Source organism: Camelus dromedarius, chromosome 27 (assembly GCF_036321535.1).
Source record: "Camelus dromedarius isolate mCamDro1 chromosome 27, mCamDro1.pat, whole genome shotgun sequence".
Lineage (NCBI taxonomy): Eukaryota > Metazoa > Chordata > Mammalia > Artiodactyla > Camelidae > Camelus > Camelus dromedarius.
The window spans coordinates 9,022,921-9,045,904 of record NC_087462.1 but is presented as its reverse complement, the minus strand read 5'-3'; the positions used below and the strand labels follow the sequence as shown (position 1 = coordinate 9,045,904).

The 22,984-nt window shown below is 51.5% G+C and overlaps 1 protein-coding gene, 1 long non-coding RNA gene and 1 other non-coding gene across 3 annotated transcripts; 2 read left to right on the top strand and 1 right to left on the bottom strand.

Annotated features, from left to right (window-relative positions):
• Positions 1-3,134: 3,134 nt before the first annotated feature.
• KLF2 (KLF transcription factor 2) lies at positions 3,135-5,937 on the bottom strand. Its single transcript, XM_064479953.1, has 3 exons — positions 5,770-5,937; positions 4,759-5,584; positions 3,135-4,251 (listed from the first exon to the last, which is right to left on the bottom strand). Exons 1-3 carry the CDS (start codon positions 5,842-5,844, stop codon positions 4,076-4,078), a joined length of 1,077 nt encoding a protein of 358 aa, XP_064336023.1. The 5' UTR covers positions 5,845-5,937; the 3' UTR covers positions 3,135-4,075.
• Positions 5,938-6,115: 178 nt separating this feature from the next.
• On the top strand, positions 6,116-11,377 carry LOC135319469 (uncharacterized). The gene is made up of 2 exons (XR_010378089.1): positions 6,116-6,410; positions 10,439-11,377. It is a non-coding gene; the product is annotated as an uncharacterized LOC135319469 (long non-coding RNA).
• Positions 11,378-21,986: 10,609 nt separating this feature from the next.
• TRNAA-AGC (transfer RNA alanine (anticodon AGC)) lies at positions 21,987-22,059 on the top strand. Its single transcript has one exon. It is a non-coding gene; the product is annotated as a tRNA-Ala (tRNA).
• The last annotated feature ends 925 nt before the right edge of the window (positions 22,060-22,984 follow it).

The following is a 22,984-nucleotide window of genomic DNA, read 5'->3' as shown; positions in this document are numbered from 1 at the left end:
GATTATCTGTCATCTATCCATCAGACGTATCACCTGTCTATCCATCCATCCATCCATCCATCCATCCATCCGTTTAGATAGAGACACAGAGAGAGACAGTGGGGGTTGCAAGACTTGAAATCCAGGCACACCAACTTCACAGGGGAGACTCAGCACGTAGGCCATACCCCAGTGCTGGGCACTTAATCTCCATCCTGTCATTCCATCCCCGCAGCAGTATCCTCACTCCCCCGATGAGGACGCAGACCGGCACAGCGGCCCTGAGGGCTTCCCTGGGGAAGAATGGTTCTGCCCAAGTGCTTGTGCCCACGGTGGGTGATTCTGTGCCCTCCCCTTCCAGGGGATGCTTGGAGACATTTTGGTTGTCAACGGCCTCAGGACTGCAGGGCTGGGGGTGCCACTGGCATCTACTGAGTTGAGACCAGGAATGCTGCTGAACGTCCTGTAACTCGCAGGACAGTCACCCAATTTAAAGAATGCTCTGGCCTCAAATATCAGAGAAACCCTATGTGAATTATTTGGAAAAAACTTTGATTTAGGTTCCCAGCTCACACAATACACCAGAATAAAATCCCAGTGGGTTAGATGGTACAAACCAGGCTGATCCTCCCACATCTGTGAGTTACCTCTTCTTTCCCTCACTCTCGGTTCCTGTATTTCAATGTGCAGCATCTAGGACCTCAGTAGGTCAGATAATTACAGATGCAAAGTCTCTTAGGTGTCCATGGATCCCCCCAACCCAGTGGTTCTCAATCTGGGGGTGATCCTTCCCCCAGGGGACACTGGGCAATGTCAGGAGGCAGTTTTGCTTGTCACACATCAGCTCAGCATGGGTCCAGGCCACCAGAGCCGCCCTGTGTCGGTGATTTGGTGAGCCATCTCTAGCCTAGTGCCTTGGAACTCACCCAGGGTGTGGCCAAGCCTGGGTGCTAGCTCAGCTTTGCTGATGGGGCAAGGTGCTGAGTCAGGCATGTGCTGGGACTCACCTGACCCTCTGAAGGCTCTCCCTACTCCCACTTCACACCACCACATTATGCAGGATGCCTGGGGCTCCCTGACGTGCAGGAAACTCCTGGTAGAAAAACAGCTCCTGTATCTTTTCCCCCATCACTGGAGTCACTCTTGGGAGAGCATTTTGGCAATGCTCAAAGCCCTCTGAAACCATCATCCTTTCCAACCCTGGGGGACAATCTGAAATACAGCCCCGTGTGTACATATGTATGCCTAGAGCATATTTGCATAAACAACTTGTGGCACGGCTAAATGGAATATTATGCAGCCATTTAAAATGATAAAAACATCACAGAGGAAAAAACATGGGAAAATGGTTATAACTTTGGCTGGAAAAAAAAGAAGATATATGGATAAACAGCCATGTGAAAGCCATTCAAAAGCTGACCAGCCATCCCTCCCTCCAGAAAACAGTGATTGGAACTGGGTTGCAGAATGCAGGGGTTTTTTGGTGGTGGTGGGGGGGTTTGATTTGATATTCAACATTTTCTTAAGTGGACACCAGGAAGGGAAAGTGCTGTGTGTCTGCTCACAGGGATGGAGACAGGGCCAAGCAGTGAGGTTTTAGTCACACTTTTCTCTGCGTGGCATCCTGCCATCTTGGGACGGACCCCCGACCCTCATTCCTTGCTGATAAAAGTGATCGACGCTTATGATCATTTAGGAACCTGAGCAGGTGTTTAAGCTGTGGCACTAATGACACTGGGACAGAATGGTTCTCTGTGGAGGGGGGGGCTGCCCTGTGCCTTCTGCGATGTTTCGGCAGCATCCCTGGCTCCTGCCCACTAGATGCCAGCAGCACCCCTCCCCCAAATTGTGACAACCCAAAGTATCTTGACACTGGGTTGCGCCTGGTTGAGAACCACCCATCCAGAAGGTATGTGATGGAAGTTGACGCTGGGGTTTCAGAAAGGGGCAGAGAAAACAGTGAGGAGTATTTGGGATTAATCAGAGCCTGCCTGCTCTTTGCCAGCCCGCGTCTCTTGCCGAAACGTACAGCTGCGTAGGAGCCTGACACTTTCTACTGTACCAGTTGGCGGCACTCAGGAAGCAGAAACTCGACAGCTCCAGTCCCCTTACAACTGGCCTCTTGTTGGACTCAGATGCCTCAGGGAGGTGTTTTTGAGCAAGAAAAATGGCTTTACCCGTTAGGTTTCAAAATGCAACAAGCAAGACAGGACGACCTTGCAAAAACGTATTTAAAATCTCTTGGGAGTGTTTTCTTCTACCCTGAGTGCCGCTGAAACCAGCTCTGAGCAGAGAGAGGGTGTTTCCACAGATTGAGGGGGTCAGTGCTCCGCTCTGGAAGTTTTTTGGGTTTCTGTTTTTCGCAAAAGCTGCAGAGAGAGGGAACAGAGGCTCACATACATGCACACGCACACGCCCTGCATCATCAGCGGAAGTGGGCCCGGGCTATTTACTTGAGAAAGATGAATCAGGTTGTCATCTCCCATTTCTGCTTTTTGTGGATTACCAAACGCTCTCAGCTGTTTCCAGGGCTGCCATCGCTGGGGAGGAAGGATGGAGGGAGGGAGGGAGGGAGGGAGGAAATCCCAGGCGCTGTTGCAACAGGGCAAGAGTGTTTTAAAACAGGCGCTGCTTACAAGCTATTTTCACTTTCTGGAAACAACTTGTGCAATTGTTGGTTGCCATGGTTACCCACCCAAGGCCCTGAGAGGGGGAAGATGAGGGGGAACATGCCAGGGAGAGGCATCACTTCGCCTGAGACATGCGGAGTGCTGTGGGGAGTCTTGCCTCGCACACAAGGAAGTTTCTGGAGTGGCCACTTCCAACCACCTAGGTGGGGGCTCTGATGTGATTCCTTCACCCAAGAGCACCTGCAGGGGAGGGAGGGTCTTATAATCCTCCGATGCCAGCAGCAGGTGGTTTGCTGCAGAAGGCCCTAGATCCCCTCTAGTGGGGTTCGGGGACCCTCGGGAGGCAGACGGACCAGGCTAGCTAGCACCCAACAGCACCACTCCATGGCTACCTCTCTGGGCCTCAGTTTCCTCATCTGGAACAGAGGACTCACCATCCATGACCCTTAAACATGGATTTCCTTTTTTTCTAATAGGATGGAAACTTATCTTAAAAAAAAAAAAAACTACTCAAAGGCAAGACGATTGAAAGGCAAAGCAGGTCAGAAACTCAGCATTTTGCCCCTTCCAAACAACAACAACAACAACAACAACAACAAAGTCTGCACACTGCAGATGTTTGGCTAAAACCTCAGAAGCTTCCAGAAGGAGGTAAGGCTTTTTTCAGTCCAGAGGCCACGTCAGTGGGACCAGCATTTTCTCCAGCTCTGGGGAAAAGGAGGCAATTTATGGCTCAGGGAACAACCTTAAAATAACTCTCCCTAAGTCCTAAAATGCAGTGTTTAAATTTATAGAAAAACCCACAGGTTCCTGGCAGCTGGGGGCTGCAGCTGGCAACCCCAGGTGCTGGTGGGGGCAAGACCCACTTTGCCCTGCCTCTGCCAGGCTGCCCTCCATCAAAGCTGTCTCTTCCCCCCAGGCCCTCCCAAAGTGCCCCAAGCCCGCAGCTTCTAAGCAGTCAGACCAGTACTGTGATTTTTTTCAAAAGATGTGAAACTTTTTTTTTTGAATTAAAAAAACAGCAAAATCTTATAAAAATGAACCAGGCACCCAAAATGCCCAACTGTCTGCCCCTTATTTACAGTAATACAATATGTCACAGCCCCTATGTACAATATTATAAAAAATGTTGCACAGTACAAATTAAGCCTGCATTTTTCACAAGGCATCAAGCCTTGATCCTCTAGTGTAGACCCAGTGGGGGGAAAGACGACACTTAATTATTGCACCATTTTGAAAACAAAATTCGTCAAGGAGGATCGTGGTCTTCTCCCACCGGGCCTTCAGTCTCTGATGGGGGCCGGGCAGCGGGGGCGTCGACGAGGGGGCCCCCTCGGTGGCCACGCTGTGCCCGGCCCGGTCCTCTGGGCCCAATAAATACCAGTCACAGTTTGGAAGGGAGCCGTGCCCGGCGCGTGGGACCCGCCACGGCCGCGCGCGGTTGGGCGGGAAGGGGGGCGCTTAGGCTACATGTGCCGCTTCATGTGCAGCGCCAGGTGGTCGGAGCGTGAGAAGGCACGGTCGCACAGGTGGCACTGGAACGGCCGGTGACCCGTGTGCTTGCGGTAGTGGCGCGTGAGTTCGTCGGATCGCGCAAACTTCCAGCCGCAGCCATCCCAGTTGCAGTGGTAGGGCTTCTCGCCTGCAGGGAGAGGGCGAGAGAGGGCCTCAGTTTCCCTCCCGCCTGTGGCTCTGGTACACACTCCCACCCTGATTAGTGGCTTCTCGGGGGCGCACAACCTATCCCTAACCAGCTCTCTGAAGCGTTCCCCGCTATTCTCTGAACCCCAGGAATCTTAGGCACGAATCCCCCACCCCTGGGTCTCCTGATCCCCTAGGGGATCCGAAGCGCGCACTGGTGGCTCCCCAGTGTGTTTTGAGCCACGACGCCAGAGGGGTCCTAAGCGTGGATCTTCTCCCCAGCGGTCTGGGACATAGCATCCCTCTAGGTTTCCTAAACGCACACCCCTACCCGAAGTCCTGAGCCGCGCTCCCAGGAGGGTCCTAAGCACGCGCCTCCTCCCTGGGCTCCCGAGCCACGCCCCCAGGGGGCTTTCTAAGACCGCGGCCCCTCCGCAACTCTTGGGCTACGCCCCTCTGGGGGCTTCCTAAGCACGTCCTTCCTCCGGCGCCCCCCGCCGCCGCCCACCTGTATGCGTGCGCAGGTGCGCCTTGAGGTGCGAGCTCTTGGTGTAGGTCTTGCCGCAGCCGGCGTAGCTGCAGGTGTGCGTGGCGGTGCGCTTGCGCGGCCAGGAACGGCGGCCGCGCTTGGGCTTGGCTTCCAGCAGCTCCAGCGGAGACGCGGGCGGCGTGAGGAGACCTCGGGCGGCGGGCGGCGCTAAGCCCAGCGCTGCGGCGGCGGCGGCCGCGTCGTCGAAAAGACCGAAGGCGGCGGGCGCGGGCGGCGGGTAATGGAGGCCGGTCCCGGGCGCGCCGAAGCCGGGGCCGCCGAAGGGCGGCGGGAAAGGGGCGCGCGGGCCGGGCGCGGGCAGGCGTGCGGGGCCGTCCGGGCTGAGCGGCGGCGTGTCGGGCGGCGGCGGGGGGCGGCCCCCGGGGCCTCGCATGCACGCGGCTGCTGGGCCTGGGTTTCCCTCGCGCTTGAGGCCCCGCGGCCCGCGGACCAGGCCTGGCGCGCAGCCGTAGCCGCCGCCGCCGCCGCCGCCATCCGCCTCAGGGGGCTCGGCCTTCACCAGGCGGCCCGGCGGCGCCAGCAGGAAGCGGCCGTGCAGCGCGGGTCCCGGCGGCACGTCCAGCTCCGGCCGCAGCAGCTCGGACACCAAGCCGCCCGCGGGGGCGCCGTAGGGCGGCGGTGCGCTGGGCTCGGGGTAGTAGAACGCAGGCGGCGGGGGCGGCGGCGGCGGCTCCGGGGCGGCCTCAGAGCCCAGGCCGTCCAGACCCATGGACAGGATGAAGTCCAGCACGCTGTTGAGGTCGTCGTCGGTGCCGCCTGCCTCGGGCTCTGCGCGCGGCCAGCGCTGCGGGTGACAGGGCGACAGGGCGCGGGCGTGAGCGCGCGGTGGGGCCGGGGATCGTCGCCCGCTGCCTGCGTTCTGCTACCCTGAGCCCGCTGTCCCTAACGTCTGCGTTCTACTACCCCGCAGCCCACGTTCTACGACCCTGACCAGCCGCCCCTGCCGCCCGCGGTCCCTGCCGCCCTCACCTCCTGCAGGCCGCGCTCCCGGCACGGGCTGGCGAAAGTGGAGAAGGACGGCAGGATGGGCTCGCTCAGCGCCATGACTGGGACCCGGGGCCGACGCGGATTCGCGACACCGGTGAGCGGCTGCCCGGAGGCGGGCTGGTCGGGGCGCGGGCGGGCGGGCGGGGACGATTCTGCGGCCGCGGCCGGGCCCGCCCAAGCCTTATAGGCGCTGCGCGCGCGGGGGCCGGGCCAAGGCGGCGGCGGCGGAAACGCGTCCCGGATGGGGACGAGCTCCGGGCGCAGCCTAAATTTAGCCGCGGTATATAAGCCGGCGGGCGGCGGCGGCCGTGGCCACTGAGGCCGCCAGGGCTCTGCGCGGCCGGCCCGGCCCCTCTCGAGCCGCCAGGCCGCGTCCCCCAGCCTGGGCCCGCCTCCGCCCGTCTCCCGGGCGACGGCATCAACACGCGTTCCACAACAGCAGCGTGACGCTCAGGGATCCCCGGGGCGCCCCGTGGGCTCCCGCCTGCGCGAAGTCAGGGAGGACCTCGAGCGGGGGCGGCATCCGGGACTGTGAGAGGAACGCTGAACCCCAGGGCTTCTGGGGATCCCTGATGGAAGTGGAGATGGGCCCCGCAGCCAAAGCGGGGTCCCCAGAATCCTAGGTGGGTGGGGAAACTCGGTCCCACGAACACCGGGGTGGGGTTCCCCGGACTCGTGATGGATGGAGAGACTCGGCTCCATTTTCTGCGGACTCCCCCAAGCTTGATCCATTGTTATGCTCACCGCTCTGTCAAAAATCTTGCATGATGAGAAATGTTAAGTCTTTGAGCCACTCTCCCTCGAGGGAGCCTTTCAGAGCAGGGAAACTGAAGCTCAGGAGGCAGTGGGAGTGACTTGAGGTCCTGCAGCTGCCCCAGGCCTGGTGCTTTACTGACTCGTGTTAAGTGAAGAGACAACACAGCGATGACAATTTAACAACACAGACCCAGCTCCTGGGTCGGGGGGTGGCTACAGAGAACAAGCCAACCCTGTGAGCATCTTAAACACCACGGGGCCTGCCAGCAAGGGACTGTCACTCTTGTTACTGTGTGCTGGCCCTGTGTGGGCACTGGGAACACATTTGCTAACCGGCAGACAAATCCTTCTGCCCTTGGGGCTTTCACTGTAGTGAGGGGTGGGGAGATGTAAAGTAAGGATATTGGGAAAGGGGCCTTTTGGTAGAATAAAGCAGGGAAGGGTGAGAGGTAGTGAGTGTGTGTGAGAGGGGAGAGAGAGGATGGTGGAATTTTGAACCTCACCCAGGAGGAGATGTGTGAGTCAAGATGTGGGGAAAGGGGGAGCCAAGTGGGTGTCAGAGGGAGAGCATCTCATAGCGTAACCTGGAACCAGCACCCAGCCTTGGTCTCTTGATTCCAGAAGGTGTCCATGGTCAGCCACAGTCCCGTGGCCAGTGTTGAGGGGTGCAGGCAGCTCCTGACCTGGAAACCTTCCCTGGGGCCAGCAGGGTTTTGCCAGTGACAATAGCTGGATCCCCACAGTGCAGGAGCACTGCAGAGGCAGGTGGGCTTGGCACCACACAGGCACCCAGAGACCCCTTTGGGAGTCTACAGTCCTGGACTCTCCCAGCTGGAAGGACACCACTTCACCGTGAGTCATCCGACTGTGGATTTGGCAAACATTTGTTGATAAGCCCTATTTACCAGGTGTGAGGGACCCAGAGGTACTTCATTCAGTCCCAGGCACATTTGCTAGCGGGTGGAGGGGTGCGGGGATCCCCTCTGCAGCTTTCCCTGGGCTGCTGGAGACATCAAGTTCAGCTCCAACGTGCTTCCTGTGGCTGCCACTGTGATGGTTGAGACCTCAAGCTGTGGGACCTTGAGCAAGTGGCTGTGCCTCTCTGGGCTTGCTTCCTTGTCCATGAAATGCAGATTATAAGAGTACTTAACCCCAAACGGATATTGTGAGGGTCACACGGGCTCTTTCTCTTTTGTGGAAGTGCTGCTGACATCCTGTGAGCTCACTCCAGGTGCGGGTGAGATGATGAGCCTCCTGTGTGCTTTGCTCATTGCCTTTCTTTGGGTCCTCAGTTTCCCCGAATGATAATGAGGGAAGTTGAAGGCAATCAAATTTATTTCCCAAGATGGGAATGACTCTTAGGCAGTTGTAGACCTCTGCTCAGATGGTGCCAGGGGCCTCCCGTCAGCCTGGGGCAGCTCCTGCAGCTCTCTCCAGCCCATCTCCGTCCCTTCCTCCTCTCTCCTTGCAGGTTCTGAACACACCACTCACATTCTACTCTCCAGGCTTTTGCAGTCCTGTCCTCTCGCTTTCCCCTTGTTCAGCTCTGGCTCGTCTCCCTGCACCTCTCCCCGCTTAATGACTGAAATTTTGTTTCTTTAGAGCAGTATTAGGTTTACAGATAAAAATAAGCAGAAGTACAGAGTTCCCCTTTATCCCCCATCACACAGTTTCCCCTCTTATGAACATCTTGCATTAGCGTGATACATTTGTTATAACTGATGAGCCAATACTGATACAGTCTTCTTAACTGAAGCCCACAGTTTACTTTTGGGTTCACTCTTTGTGTTGTAGGTTCCGTGGGTTTCAACAAATGCATAGTGATATGTATCCACTGTCACAGTATCAGATGGAAGAGTGTCACTGCTCAAAAAATCCACTCCTCCCTCCCTGCTAAGTCCTGATTAGGTTCCACAGTTTTGCCTTTTCCAGAATGTCATATAGCTGGAAACACACAGGATGTAGCTTTATCCAACTGGCTTCTTTCACTTAGCAGTAGGCATTTAAGATGCCTCCCTGTCTTTTTGTGGCTTGATAGCTCATTTCTTTTTATCAGTGAATAGTATTTCATGGTATAGATAAACCACAGTTTATCCATTCACCTATTGAAGGACTTCTTGGTTGCTTCCAGCTTGGGGCAACATAGTTGCTCTTGAATCTGTATAGACTGTGGCTGCTCTAAAGATTCATGTGCAGGTTTTTGCCTGGACATGTTTTCAAATTAATTGGATAAATAAATAACTGGGGCCTCAGCTGATGGGCTGTAGGATAAGACTATGTTTAGCTTAGTAAGAGACTACCCTACTGTCTTCCAAAGTAGCTGGACCATTTGTATTCCCACCAGCAAGGAAAGAATGAGCATTCCTGTTGTTCCACATCCTCATCGGCATTTGATGGTGTTGGTTTTTTATATTTTAGTCATCCTAATAGGCATGTGGTGGTATCTCATTGTTTTAGTTTGCAATCCCCTAATGGCATCTGATGTTGTATCTTTCCACATGCTTATTTGCCATCTGTATGTTTTCTTTGGTAAGGGGTCTGTTCAGATCTTTGTTCCCATTTTAAACTGGGTCGTTTTTTTTTCTTATTGGGTTTTAAGACTTCTTTGTATATATTGGACACTAATCCTTTATCTGGTAGGTGTTTTGCAAAGACTTTTTCCCCCAGTCTGTGGTGTGTCTTCTGATTCTCTTTATGGTGCCTTTTGCAGAGAAGTTTTTCATTTTAACAAAGCCTAGCTTACCAGGATTTTCCTTCATGGATTGTACTTTGGGTCTTGTATCTAAAAAGTCAGTGCCAAACCCAAGGTCCTCTCGGTTTTCCCCTATGTTATCATCTACAAGATGTACAGTTTTGCATTTTATATTTAAACGAGTGATCCATTTTGTGTGAATTTGTTTTTGTTCAGTTAGTTTTTTGTTTTGTTTTTTGCATGTGGATACCCAGTGGTTCCGGCCCCATTTGTTGAAAAGGCTGTCCTCAGCTCATCTTACTGTGCATTTCAGTATAAATGTGGGGTTTCCAGGCTCCCCTCTCCCCTACCCATACTAGCCCCTCCCCAGGCCCTATAGTTCCTTCCTCCACTCTTTTTTTGGGTTCTACAGCACTTTTCACCATTGTTCATTATTTGTATCCACCATTTGCCTTTTTTCTGTCTCCCCAACAAACAGCGTGTGAATCACAGGGAGGGTGGGAGCCATGTCTATGCTGGATTCATTGTGTTTGTCAAGCCTGTGTCTTGCAGCTCCTCAGAGGGACTTCTGTGGGTGGCTCTCTGCTCCTGCAGGATGGTTGGCACTGTCTCCTCTTCACTCAGCCTCCTGTGGACCTTCCTTATCACCATGGGTGGTCGGTCATAAGTTGAATGTGTCCCCCGAAGAACTGTCCAAGTCCTAACTCCTGGTACCAATGAAGGTGACTTTAATTGGAAAGAGGGTCTTTGCTGATGTAATTAGGAGTCTCAAGATGAGATCATCCTGGGTTAGGATGGGCCCTAAATCCAATGAGGTATCCTGAGAAGAGAAAGGACACAGAGACACAAACACACAGAAGGCCACGTGAAGGTGGGGACAGAGATTGGAGTCATGTAACTACAAGCCAAAGAACACTGAGGATTGCCTGGGGCCACCAAAGACCAGGAGGGAGGCCTGGGATGGATTTTCCTTCAGTGCCTCATCAGAGGGAACCAACCCTGTTGCCACCTTGATTTCAGACTTCTGGCCCCCAGACCTATAAGAGAACACGCTGTTGTTGTTTTAAGCCACTTTTATTGTGACAGCCCCAGGAAGCTCACACATCATGGGAACCAGCTGTTCTCCCCCCTGCCTTTTTTCCTCTTCAGTAGGGAGCCCCTCAAAGGCAGGGGCCTCCCTTGATTCATCTCTGTGTCCCCCAGGCCCAGCTGTGGACCTGGTGTTGAAACAAACATGATGTGAGGAGGCTGGCCACCCACTGAGGACCTCCTGAGGCAGCATGAGACACTTCAGCAGAACGCCCAGTAAACGGAACCGACAGCCAGAGCCACCCACAAGTGGAAAGAACGTGGATTTTAGTTGCTACTTCAGCTGTGTGACCTTGGGCATGTCATGTAACCTCTCTGAGCCTCAGTTTCACAGTGAGATATGAGATGGCCTTTGTAGATGCTCAAGAGTACTTACTGCCTGATTATGGACATGAATGGATGAGCCAAACAGGAGATCCTGGGCCGAGGGCGAGGCTTGGCACTGAGGGGTTCAGAGTGTAGCCCCTCTCGTCCTACCTCCTGGCTATCCAGGCTGCACCCACCTGTGTGGGTGTGTGTCCCCACAACATCTTAGGTGACAATGCTGTTGGAGAAAGAGTTCTGGACTTGAAGTCAGGTCCCAGGTCTTACAAGCTGGGTGACTTACTCTTGGCAAAGCCTTGCAGCCTCTGAGCAGCCCATCCCATCAGCTGCTAAGTTGGGGAGGAGACACATGTCCAAGGGTTACATGATCAGTAAGTGAACTGGCGATGCTGAAGCATAAGGTGGGTACTGTGTAAATGAGCATCCTTCCCCCTGTCCTGGGTAAGTTCCTAAAGGGTAGGAGTGGCTCTGTGTCTGTGCCCCCACTGTCCCCCTGTCACAGTTGGGAACTTTATGCCTCTTGATGGTGATGCCCTTGTTTCATCTCTTTCCCAAGGCCTCCCATCCTTTCCTAACAAATGAACATTTAGTCGAAGCCAAGGAGGCAGATCATTTCCCTCTAATCCATCAGTAATGTTTGGAGCACTGTGCTGGCACTGATTCTGAGATTGCATCCAGGCTCAGTGCTGGAAAAGAGGGCTGTGATTGATTAGTGATGTCTGTCCATGATTGATTGGTGATGTCTGTCACTGATGGCAGGTTATAGAAGTAGTAAGTATGCGTCTTCCCACTTACCATCTCTTGCTAGGCTGTCCTTAAGGGCTGAGGAAATTTGCAAATCAGTTTTTAGTCTGAGCAACAAATAAATGCTGAGCTCACTATCCATGTCCTGCTGGACGTGGAGAGGAAGCTAAAAAAGTATATAGCCCTGTTTCTGCTCACAGAGAGCTTACAAATCTCCTTCAGCTGGGTCTTGGCCATTTCCAATATCCCTTACTCCTTTCTACTTTTATTCAAGAGTCTAGACCGCCTCTCTCTTAACAGTTGTTCCACCCCAAATAGCTGTTGTGTGCACTTGGCCCAACTCCCAAGAGCAAGCACTCAGGAATTCTACAGAAAACACGTCATTTAAAATACAGCTGAGCCTCCAAGACAAATTGTGAATGCTCTAGAGGAATGACATGTCGCATGACAACAGCAACTGGACGATGACTCCCAGCTGGGGCAATTAGGGTGTTTCTGCTTAAGTTTGCACAAGTTTTGTTTTTTTCTTTTCAGCGTGTTGCCAAACTCAACTCTCCATGTTGCAGAGATGTTTGGCAGCCTGGTGTTTCTCGAGGATAGGAAGTGATGCAGGCAGGGATGCCCTGCATGTGGGCTTTTTTTTGCAAATCACTACCGTGCCATCGCCATGCCACCACTATGCCACCACCATGCTTGGGGCCAAGGCCCGATGAGAAAGGGCACTTGCCAGTTAGCCTCCTTGTCTCTGGGGCTTTCTCCTTGCTTATGAACAATTAAGTAGTGAGTACGTAGGGGAAGGGGAAGGATTCCATGTGATTGATGACTGATGGATTCCTATGAGAACCCCTTTTCATCTCCTCACCAGCCAGGCTATGACTATCTTAGTCTCATTGAGGCAGGGTCAGGAGAAGTGGAGGAAGGAACATTTATTCAGCACTTACTGTATGCCAGGCCCTGCAATGGAGAATTGCATGTGTTTTCTCCTTTAATCCTCACAGCATGTCTGTTCAACATGGTGAGTGATGAACAGAACAGGGGGCTCAGCTGGAAGCGCAGGTCAGATCCCAGCCCTAATGGCCTTCTCTTTTTAAATTTTAGTCCCTGTTTCATCAAAGGAGCATGAGAATACCTTGTCACATGCTGATGAATATAAGAGACACCCTTTCTAAAGGACTTTTCCTAGAAGAGACCCTCTGTTCTTGGAAGCTGTTTTTATTTGCCTAAATCAAGGGCTGGCACACCCTGGCTTGTAGCTTAAAAAAAAAAGTATATATAAGAAAATGTCAATAGTATTACTCCTATATTTCATGTATTCTCCAATGTTGATTACATACATATACACACGTGTGTATAATTTTTATCGAGGTGAAATTTATATAAAATTAACTGTTTTAAAGTGAAAAATTTAGAGGCATTTAGGACATTCACAATATTGTGCAACCATCACCTCTGTATAGTTTCAGAACATTTCCATCCCCCAAAAGGAAACCCCATCCTTCCTCCTTCAGCCCCTGGTGACCACTAGTCCACCTTCTAACTCTATGGATTTGCTTGTTTTGGACATTTCATATAAAGGGAATCACATACTCTGTGACCACAGCAGCTTTTGTTCAGCTAATAGCTAAGCATGGGTTTTACATTTATGAATGGCTGAAAAAAATCAAAAGAAGAACAACATTTTGCAATAGAGGACCGTTCTATGAAAATCAAATTTTACTGTCCATATAATATGTTTTACTGGTACACAGCCATGCCCATTGATGAGTGCATTGAGACTATGCCCAGAAAGAGTATGGCCACAGGCCCGAAGCTTAGAGAAGTTTCACAGGGAGAAACCAGAAGAGCCCAGACTCCAGAGTCTGAGCTGACTGCCCCCACCCCCACCCCCTGCCCAAACCATCGCTGCCTCTTATATGCCTGTAACAGACATTTCTGGAATGCTTCTTATTGAGCAGGTGCTGGAGAGAGAGCCATCACCCAGAGTAAGCTGGTCCCTGCCCTTACTTAGCTCCCAGGTGTTAAATCAATAATTAGCCATATAGATATGGGGATGAATCTGAAGATAGCCTTTAGGTCAGTGGTTTGAACATTCAACATCAGGAGTGTCTCAACACCTGGACTTGAAGGTACAGTTTATTAGTGATGACTGACTTGAAAGTGATTTTTTTTTTTGCTTTGATTTTTGTTAGCTGTTAGCCATAGCTTCTGGACTAGGGGTCGCTTTTTTGTTTTATTTTATTTTTAAAGATTTAGTTTTATTTAAAAATTTTATTTTGATATTTGATTTTATTTTAAAATGTTTTATTTACAGAAAATAAAATGTTTTATTTAGATATAAGTTTTTCAAATTCCATGTAGATTTAATTTTTTATTTAAAATTTTTATTTAGATTTAAAAATTTTTAATTTTATTTAGATTTAATTTTTATCTACCATTTTAAAGTTTTATTTAGATTTAAATTTTTAAAATTTTATTTAAATTTTTTAATTTTTTACATTTCATTTAGATTTTTTTAAAAATTGTAATTTTATTTAGATTTGCTGTGGAATCATTCATATAAGTAAATGAAATTTACCAAATGGTACAACCATCACCACCACCCAGTTTTAGAACTTTTCTGTCACCCCAAGGAGATTCCTCCTGCCCCCTTTTCAGTCCATCCCCACTCCCACCCCCAGCTCCGTGGCAACCACTGGTGTGCTTTCTGAGTCTATAGATTTGCCTTTTCTGGATATTTCATATAAATGCCATCATACAGTGTGATCCTTTCCATCTGGCTTCTTCCACTCAGCATAATTTGAGGCAGCATGCCTCATTCACTGGTTCCTTTTCATTGCTGAACAGCATTCTGTTTTATGTATGGACCACAGCCTGGTCATCCCTTCACCTGCCGACGGACACAGGCTACCTCGAAGAGCACAGTAATTTGTGTGTTGTCTGTGTTACTTCCTGGAACCCAGGAACAATCCCACACTCAGAACTTAGAAAAGGCCATAACATCCTTTCCCACCTCGCGTGCCCTGGCCTCCCCTCCCCTCATTGGCCTGGAACGCCAGCACTGTTGCCTGCAAAGTCACCCCTTTGGGCAACTGGTTAGACCTGCAGGCGTCCCTGACACACCTTGCCAGGAGAAGGTGGGCATCCTGCCTCTCCAGACCCCCCCGTGTGTTCGGTGCTCATGTGCCCAGCATAACCATACATCTGACCTGGTAGGGAGAGCAGGGGAGATCAAGGAGCTGAGGCAACTGTGACCAAGTTTGAGCCCCACATTGGCACCTGGGGGACCCTCTTCCTTGCACAGTCCCCTGACCTGCCTTCTGATTTCAGGGAAGGTTTGATCCTTGCCTGTACAGCTAACAAGCCTGCACAGATCCTCCCCTCCTGGGGATCATGGCCTGTGTCACGCAGCTTCCTTTGGTTTCCCATCATCAGCCAGAGGAGCTGGCTTCGGCAGTGAGCTCATTTGAATCTCTCTCAGCTCCTTCCATGGTGAATGGCCTTGAGCACGTTGCTTCACTCTCTGACCTGTGATGCTGTAATCGGGGCAGAAGATAATAATGAGGTTATTATGTCATTATATCCTTATTACATATTATTAGTAATGACAGGAACTCAACAGGTTGGCCAGTGCTCTGTAAAGGATGAATTGCTTAAGGACCTCGATTAACATCATTGAAGTTGATTTGTAAAGTTCTACATCTTCTGTATGGGGAAGAGGATGAGATATTTCTGGATGCCTGGAACAGTTTCTTGGGAAAACAGAGGAACATAGTATTTTTCGGATCCATTTTTTTTTTCACTTTCAATGCTTTTTTAACTGAGGTGAAATTCACAAAACAAAAAGTTAATCACTTCAGGTGTACTACTCAGTGGCATTAAGTACATTCACAACGTTGTACAAACATGCCCTCTGTCTAGTTCTAGAATAGTCCCATCACCCCAGAAGGAGATCCTGTCCCCATGAGCACTCCTCCCCAGCCCTAGGCAGCCTTGTCATCTGTTTTCTGTCTCTTAGGATTTGCCTGTTCTGGGTATTTCATATACCCAGTGGAATCATTCACCAAGTAGCCTTTTGTGTCTGGCTTCTTTCCCTCAGCATGATGTTTCAAGGTTCATCCACGTTGTAGTGTGTGTCAGAGCATCATCCCTTTTTGTGACTGAATAATATTCCATGGTATGGGTGGACCACATTTTGTTAATCTGTTCATCTGTTGATGGACATTTGGGCTATTTCCACCTTTTGGCAATTGTGAGCCATGCTGCTGTGAACATCCGTGTACAAGGATTTGTTTGAGTCCCTGTTTTCAGTTCTCTTGGGTCTGTACCTAGGAGTGGAATGGCTGGGCCATACGGTAACTCTGTGTTTAACTTTTTGGGAACCACCTAATCAGATCCATTTTTAAAAGGATCTTTTGGGCTGGAGACAGTGCTGGTCTTCTGACCATCCATCCCCTGCCCCCTGCCCCAGGGATATTTATTCTTCTGATGACATTTATTTGAGCCTTTAAATGCACAATCTCGTTTCCTCCCTCCAGGCCCCATGACGGCTCTGTCTCTACCACACACTTTCTTCCTCCTCCTGTTCCAGGAACACTGGGCTCCTCCCCTCTCCCACTGGGAGCCAAGCCACGGGCTGGATGAGTGACATTGCAGCTTTGTTAGGATGGACCTCACCTGGGATGGCAAAGTTGGCCCTCTTTCCAGATCAGGAAACTCAGGCTCACAGCCTCAGAGTTTGGGAACCCTTTACCACCACACCAGACCCCTCGCATTCCTGGTCCTTCAACATCTATGCAGTTTGTTCATCACCCAGGGGCAAATGCTATCACATGGTCCCTGCATTACAAACGCTTTTCTGGTTGAATTTGGGGGAGGGGGTAGGAAAAAATCTTAAAGAGAGCCAGGCCCTGATGGAAAAGTATCCACAGTTTACTGGGGTCAGTGGCGCCCCTATCCAAAGATATACCCGCATCCTAACCTCCCATATCTGTGAATGGGACCTTCTTGGAAAAAAGGATCTTTCCAGATGTGGTGAAGTGAAAGATCTTGAGATGAGCGCATCCCAGATTTAGGGTAGCCCTGAAGTCCAGTGACAGCTGGCCTTCTAGGAAAAGAGAAGGGGAAACAGAGGAAGGAAGACTTTATGAAGATGGAGGAAGAGATGGGAGATGCGGCCACAAGCCAAGGAACGCTGAGGGTTGCCGGCAGCCGCCAGGAGCCAGGAGAGAGGGGCCTGGGCGATTCCCCCTTGGAGCCTCCAGGAGGAACCCACCCTGCCCACCCCTCGATCTCACACCTCTGACCTCCAGGACCATCAGACAACAATGTATTGTGTAAAGCCACCTAGTTTGTGGTCCTGTGTCACAGCTGCAGGGAACTCATGCACACGGACAGAAGGGGAGAGCTAAGGTCTCTGCAGGCTGGACCAGGGCTGGACGTGGCAGAGGACACCCGCTGCAGGTTCCCTGGGCCCAGCAGGGAGTAAGGTGCACCCACCAATGGCCAGGGCGGAGCAAGACAAATGCCGTGAGAGGTGCAATTATTGTTGTTCTCATCACCATTATGATTGTTGAGTCATTACTGGCCTCCGTGAAATGGGGGACTCGTTATCCGCCCCCCACTCCAGCCCATTCCTCCATTCCCCACCCCAGCTAATGGAACCCCTCCTTCTGCCTAGGCTAGACTTGCCAGATCAAACACAGGATGCCCAGTGAAATTTGAATTTCAGGTAGATGAGGAGTGATGTTTTTGCCTAAGTACATCCCCGTCTAACCGCTCTCCCCTGCCCTTCTTAGCTTAGAGTCATTGTCTTTACAAATAATCTCTTAATTTTGGAATGACAAATCTAATTGCAGAAAAGCTGTGAAGATTGTGTCTTGACTTCTCACGTTGCCTTAGCCCAGTTTCCCCGAAAGTGTGCATCTTACGAGACCACAGTGCATTTGTCAAAACTGAGAAATTAACGTTGGGGCGATGCTATTTGAGGGGGGAGGGGAGGTAATTAGTTTTCTTTGTTTCTTAATGGAGGTACTGGGGATTGAACCCAGGACCTCATGCACGCTAAGCATGCACTCTACCACCCAGCTATACCCTCCTGCAGGACGATGCTGTTGACTACGCTTCAGACTGTATTTGATGCCCCGACATGATCCGTGCACGTCCTCTTTCGGTTCCAGATCCCATACTGCATTTAGTCATCATTGCTGCCCAGTCTCCTCTGCTCTGTGACAGTTTCTCAGACTTTGTTTCATGACCTTGACAGTCTGGTAGAGTGCTGGCTGTGTCTCCCCCAAGGACAACCGAATATCCCCCCAATCTGGATATCTGATGTTTTATTGTGATGAGATGGGGGGATTTGGGGAGGGGACCACGGAAGTGGGGGGCCCTCCATGTCACACCATCCCAGGGGTAGCTGATGTCTGCGTGAGTTTTCACTGTGATGTGACCGCTGTGCTTCATGTGAACCAGAGGGAATTTGGTTCCTGGAAAGCAGAAGACAGAGAAGCAGGCACCAGGTGCGGGTTGCACCCCCTCCACGCTGCCAGAAGACAGATTTTAATGGGAGAAAGTGGTTGCAGAAGGATGTCTCCAACTGCAGAGCTTGGAATCCTGAAACGGTTCTGTCATCTTCTTCCCAGTTTCCCAGTGTGCACATGTGACAGCTCAATGAGCAGTAAGAGAGGCAGACACTTTTGAGAGGTTTGCCTGAAGCATGTTCCTCTAACTTGCAGCCTAAAGAACATGGACTGAGCCATTTTAACTCTCGGAGTTGATTGAATCTGCACAGCAGCTCTGGGACGTTATCCAAATTATCCCAAGGGGAACAGAGGCTCAGAGAGGCTGAGGTACCTCCTGAAGGTCACACAGCAACTTGGTTCTGATTACAACCACTGGCTCTGCTCCCTACTGCAAGAAGCCTCAGTAGTTAAGTGGCACCTCCCCTGGAATATGGCGGGGGTGGTGGAGGGTGGGCAGGCCAGTGTGAGAATTGCATTACAGGGGCCTGTAAGCAGGATTTTCCAACCTCGGCACTGCTGGATTTGGGGGCTGGACCATTCTGTGCCATGGGGCTGGCCTGTGCACTGTAGGATACTGGGCAGCATCCCTGTCTCCACCCCTCAGATGCCAGTAGCATCCCCCAGTCATGACAACCAAAATGTCTCCAGATTTTCCCCAGGAGGGCAGAGGAGAGACCCACAGGAGGCCAGGCTGTGATTTGCATTTGCAGGAAACTCTGGGGCCCTGCTAGGCAGTCAGCCCCCTTCCCAGCTCCGGGATGGAAACCTCCCTTCATCACCACTGTCACTGGTGGGCGTGGAAGACGTTGGCCATTTGCAATTTAATAAGAAAAGTCTGAGCTCCCCTGAGACAGGGGAGCCTTGTGCTCAGCGATCTGTACTGTTTACACCAAACAATGACTTATGAGTCGCAGAAGACTCATCACATGCCAGTGTACGCAGAGCAAGAAAAACCAGAGGGTCAGTCAGCAATCGTGGCCTGACTCACGTGCCTCCGGGCTGGGAGCATGGCCAAGATCTGACTCACAACCTGCGATGTCACACCTGTGCCCGCAGCCCAGGGACAGCGCCCTTCTGAGAAAGTCCTGGCCAAACCCAAGGCAATCAGGCTCAGTCGTGGGCCTGCTTGCCATACCCAGGCTGTGAAGGGGTGGTGGACCCCTGGTGGCTTGGCACACTCAGGAGCCCTGGGCTATTTGTAGGAGGCAGGCTGAGTCTACGGTGGAGGGGGCTGCTGGGCAGAAACCCCTGGAGAAAGGGGGAGGGGAGCGGAATCTCAGATACACACCCTCTGGTTCTGAGTATTCATTTTCGTTTTAACTTTTTAAAAAAATTGAGATGAAACTCACATCATATAAAATTAATCGGTCTTAGTCCTGCTATAAAAAACAACCATAAACTGGGTGGCTTAGAAACAGCAGAAATGTATTTCTCTAAGTTCTGGAGGTGGCAAGTTCAAGATCAAGGTGCCGGCTGATTTAGTTCACTCAGCACGATGTTTTCAAGGCTCATCCACTTTGGGGCATGAGTCAGGGCTGTGTTCCTTTTTTTTTTTTTTTTTTTTTTTTTTAATATAGCAGGATAATATTCCATTGTGCAGATGGACCACATTTTGTGTATCCATTCATCAGCAGATGGATATATATTTTTTGGCTATTGTGAATAGTGCTGCTATGAACATGTGTGTGCAAGAATTTGTTTGAACACCTGTTTTTAATTCTTTGGGGTCTATACTTAGGAGTGGAATTGCTGGGTCATGTGGTAATTCTATGTTTAACCTTTTGAGGAACCGCCAAAGTGTTTTTCTGCGGTGACTACAGCATTTTGTGTTCTCACCAGCAGGGCACCAGGGTTCCGGTTTCTCCACACTAACACTTGTTATTTTCCTTTTGATTGATTGATTTATTTTTGTCAATCTAGTGGGTTGGATTTGCATCCATTTTTAAGCATCTGCTGTGTGCAGGCTCAGTCCCAAGCATTGTCAGGGATGGGCATGGGGGCGGTTCCCTGGCCTGGAAGAATTTGCTGGGATGCTTGGAACGGGGTGGGAGCCTACATAGCTTCACAAGGCCAGGAGGGGCATCTGGGAAGACTTCCTGGAGGAGGGGATGATGGATAGAAATGCGTTAGGCCAAGGGTCTCAGTTTCCAGCCCTCAGGAGGGCTGCCTGTTTTTTATGAATAAGGTCTTACTGGAACACGTTCACACTCATCCCTTTCCATGTTGTCTGTGGCTGCTCTGCACCACAACAGCAGAATTGAGTCATTTCGAGGGAATGTATGACCCAGAAAGGTGAAAATGTTAACTCTCAGGCCCCTTATAGACAAAGTCTGCCGACTCTTGGGTCAAACCAAGGAGGAGCAGCATGTACATTGCCCAGACTCAAGAGGAGTTGTCAAGGTCAGGGACTGTGTCCTCGGTTTTTCTACCTGGTTGGGGTGCCCAGTGCCTGAGGGGGGCGTGAGAGATGAGGTCGGGGAATCGGGGGGACTCTAGGGGCGATTGCCTCCTGCGCTGAGCTGGGGAGGTTGACAGTGGGGCCCCTCGCTGGCTCTCATCTCTCCCCTCTTGTCCTGCTCTGGGCCCGGAGGCTGGTCTCTAACGCATCAGTGGCTGCCTGTTGGGTTAGGTCAGTGAGAGGGCCCTGAAGGGGCACTGAGGGCAGAAGGGAAGTGACTTAGGGAATCGGTCCTCTGGGGTCCCCCCTGCCGGGTGTCTGCAGTGGCTTCATCGGCTGCTAAAGGCCATAGCCCCCTGCCCCAGCACAGTGCCTGCCCCTCCCTCACTCTTGCGGCCGTTGGGTAGTAACGGCCCCCTTACATGGTGCATCCCAGGTGCTGGACCAGCCCTGCTGGCTTCCCAAACCCTGTCCTTTTTCCTGATCTCCCTCATCACCCAGTGTGAGCGTCCAGCTGAATTGTGTCCTGGGGAATGCAGGGACACCCTTGCCCCCACCCCACCGCTAAAGAGTTAGCAGAAGAAAACAACAAAACTTATTTTTTATGGGCTGAATGTTTGTGTCCCCCACCCTCAATTCATATGTTGAAATCTTAACCCACAATGTGATGATATTAGGAGGTGGGGCCTTTGGGAGGGGATTAGGTCATGAGGGTGGAGCCCCCATGATGGGATCAGTACCCTTATTAAAAAGAACCCAGAGGACTCCCTCACCCCTGCTGTGTGAGGACACAGTGACATATCAACGTATATCGTCTGCTGCTGGGAATCAGGCTTGCACCAGAAGCTGACCTTGCTGGCACCTTGATCTCAGACTCCCAGCCTCCAGCACAGTGAGAGGTCAAAATCAGTTGTTGACAAGCCACCCAGTCGCTGGTATTCTGGTACAGCAGCCTGTGCCGACTAAGTCAGGCTACATTTTCTTGCCCTAGCTGGTCCTCTGCTCAGGGTCCCACAAAGCTGCGAGCAAGGTGTCAGCCAGGGCAGGGGTCTCACCTGAGGCCAGGGCTCCTCCTCCAGGCTCCCTGGGTGTTGGCAGAACCCAGTTCCTTGCAGTTGTAGGATGGAGGCCCTCGGCTTCCAGAGGCCGCCCACCCACCCTCCGCACACCTGGGCAGCAAGATTCCCCAGGGCCCACAGGACGGCGGCTCTGCTACTTCCAGTCTCTGATGTCTCCACCCTTAAAAAAATTATTTATTTATGTATTTATTTATTTATTTATATTTAGGGGGAGGGGGAGGACATGGATGAACGCAAAAGGACAAATACTACATGATTCAACTTACTTGAGGTCCCTCGGGTGGTCAGATTCATGGACAGAAGGTAGAAGGTGGGTCCGGGGACTGGGGCAAGGGGATGGCGGGGCTGTGGTGTTTAATGGGCACGGAGTTTCAGTTGGGGAAAGTGAACAAGTTCTGGAGCTGGATGGTGGGGATGGTTGCACAGCGGTGTGACTGCACTTAATGCCACTGAACTGTGCACTTACAGAGAGCTAAAATGGTCATTTCTGTTATGGATATTTTACCACAATTTAAAAAAATTATGTTGGGTAAACCCCAAACTAAATGAACTAGTTGGACTTGAAGAAAAATGTCTTCTCAAAAAGAGGGTCAAAGCGAGGAGGGTATAGCTCAGTGGTAGAGCACATGCTTAGCATGCATGAGGTCCTGGGTTCAATCCCCAGTACCTCCATTAAATAAATAAATAAACCTAATCCCCCCCCCCAACAAATAAATAAATAAATAAAATTTAAAAGAAAAAAAAGAGGATCAAGAAGTCAGAGACTGGAAGTCACAGACTTTCATGTCAAAAGTCCTCTGTCCCCATGCACAGAGGAGGCCTCTGTTGACTTTTGAGGCCTTTTGGAGGTGACTAGCTTTTGGCTTTTGTCTTCTTCGGGCCCAAGGGGAGCACTTGGAAGTGTTTTCAGGGGGCTAGCTGGCCACCTGCCAGAACCTTTTACCAAGCTTATTGATTTGTGGTGACAAAGGGCCACACATCTGAGGACCATGTCCCCGTGACTCACTGTGTCCGGGCAACTGGAGGCTGTGTACTGAAGGTGGTGACCCCCAGGGGGGCGCTGAGTGCCTGCGGCTCCCAGACACCTTCTCCTGAGTCACCAGAGAAACCAGCAGGCAGTGGGGACTCTGCCAGGTTGGAGGGGCGAGCCTGGGGGTGTTCCACGCAGTGCATCAGCTCCTTCAGGGACAGGCCTTCCAAGTTTGGGTCCAGTCTGGGGACCCTGGGCAAGTCACTGAGCCTGTTTCCACCCATGCCAAGTGGGGCTTGGCGAAGGGGGTGGGTGGGAGTAGGGTGGATTGTGAGGAGAAGGCTGTGCTGTGAAGCACCTGGCATGGAGGGAGTGCTGGCCCACGGTGGCCACCATCATCATCACACCTCCCCGGGGGCAGGGAGGTGGTCCCGGTTAGCACAGATTCTTACAGGCCTCTTTCCACTACCATCAGCCCCTCCACGGCCTGTAAGACCAGGACACGTCTTGTCCTTCCCCTGGGGAATTCCTCCACCTACCCAGAGTTGGAACTATTTGCATTTTCTTCCCAGACAGAGTAGGGTTCCCCGGGGCCTGGGGGCTGGCGGGACTCTAAGCACCAGCACC

Bases quoted from the DNA above. Each gene is read 5' to 3' on its own strand.
- KLF2 (XM_064479953.1), bottom strand. From the start codon at position 5,844: ATGGCGCTGAGCGAGCCCATCCTGCCGTCCTTCTCCACTTTCGCCAGC. The intron at 5,585-5,769 runs GTGAGGGCGGCA...TGTCACCCGCAG, and splicing joins GGGAGCGCGGCCTGCAGGAG to CGCTGGCCGCGCGCAGAGCC. The intron at 4,252-4,758 runs GTGGGCGGCGGC...CTCTCCCTGCAG, and splicing joins GCACCTGCGCACGCATACAG to GCGAGAAGCCCTACCACTGC.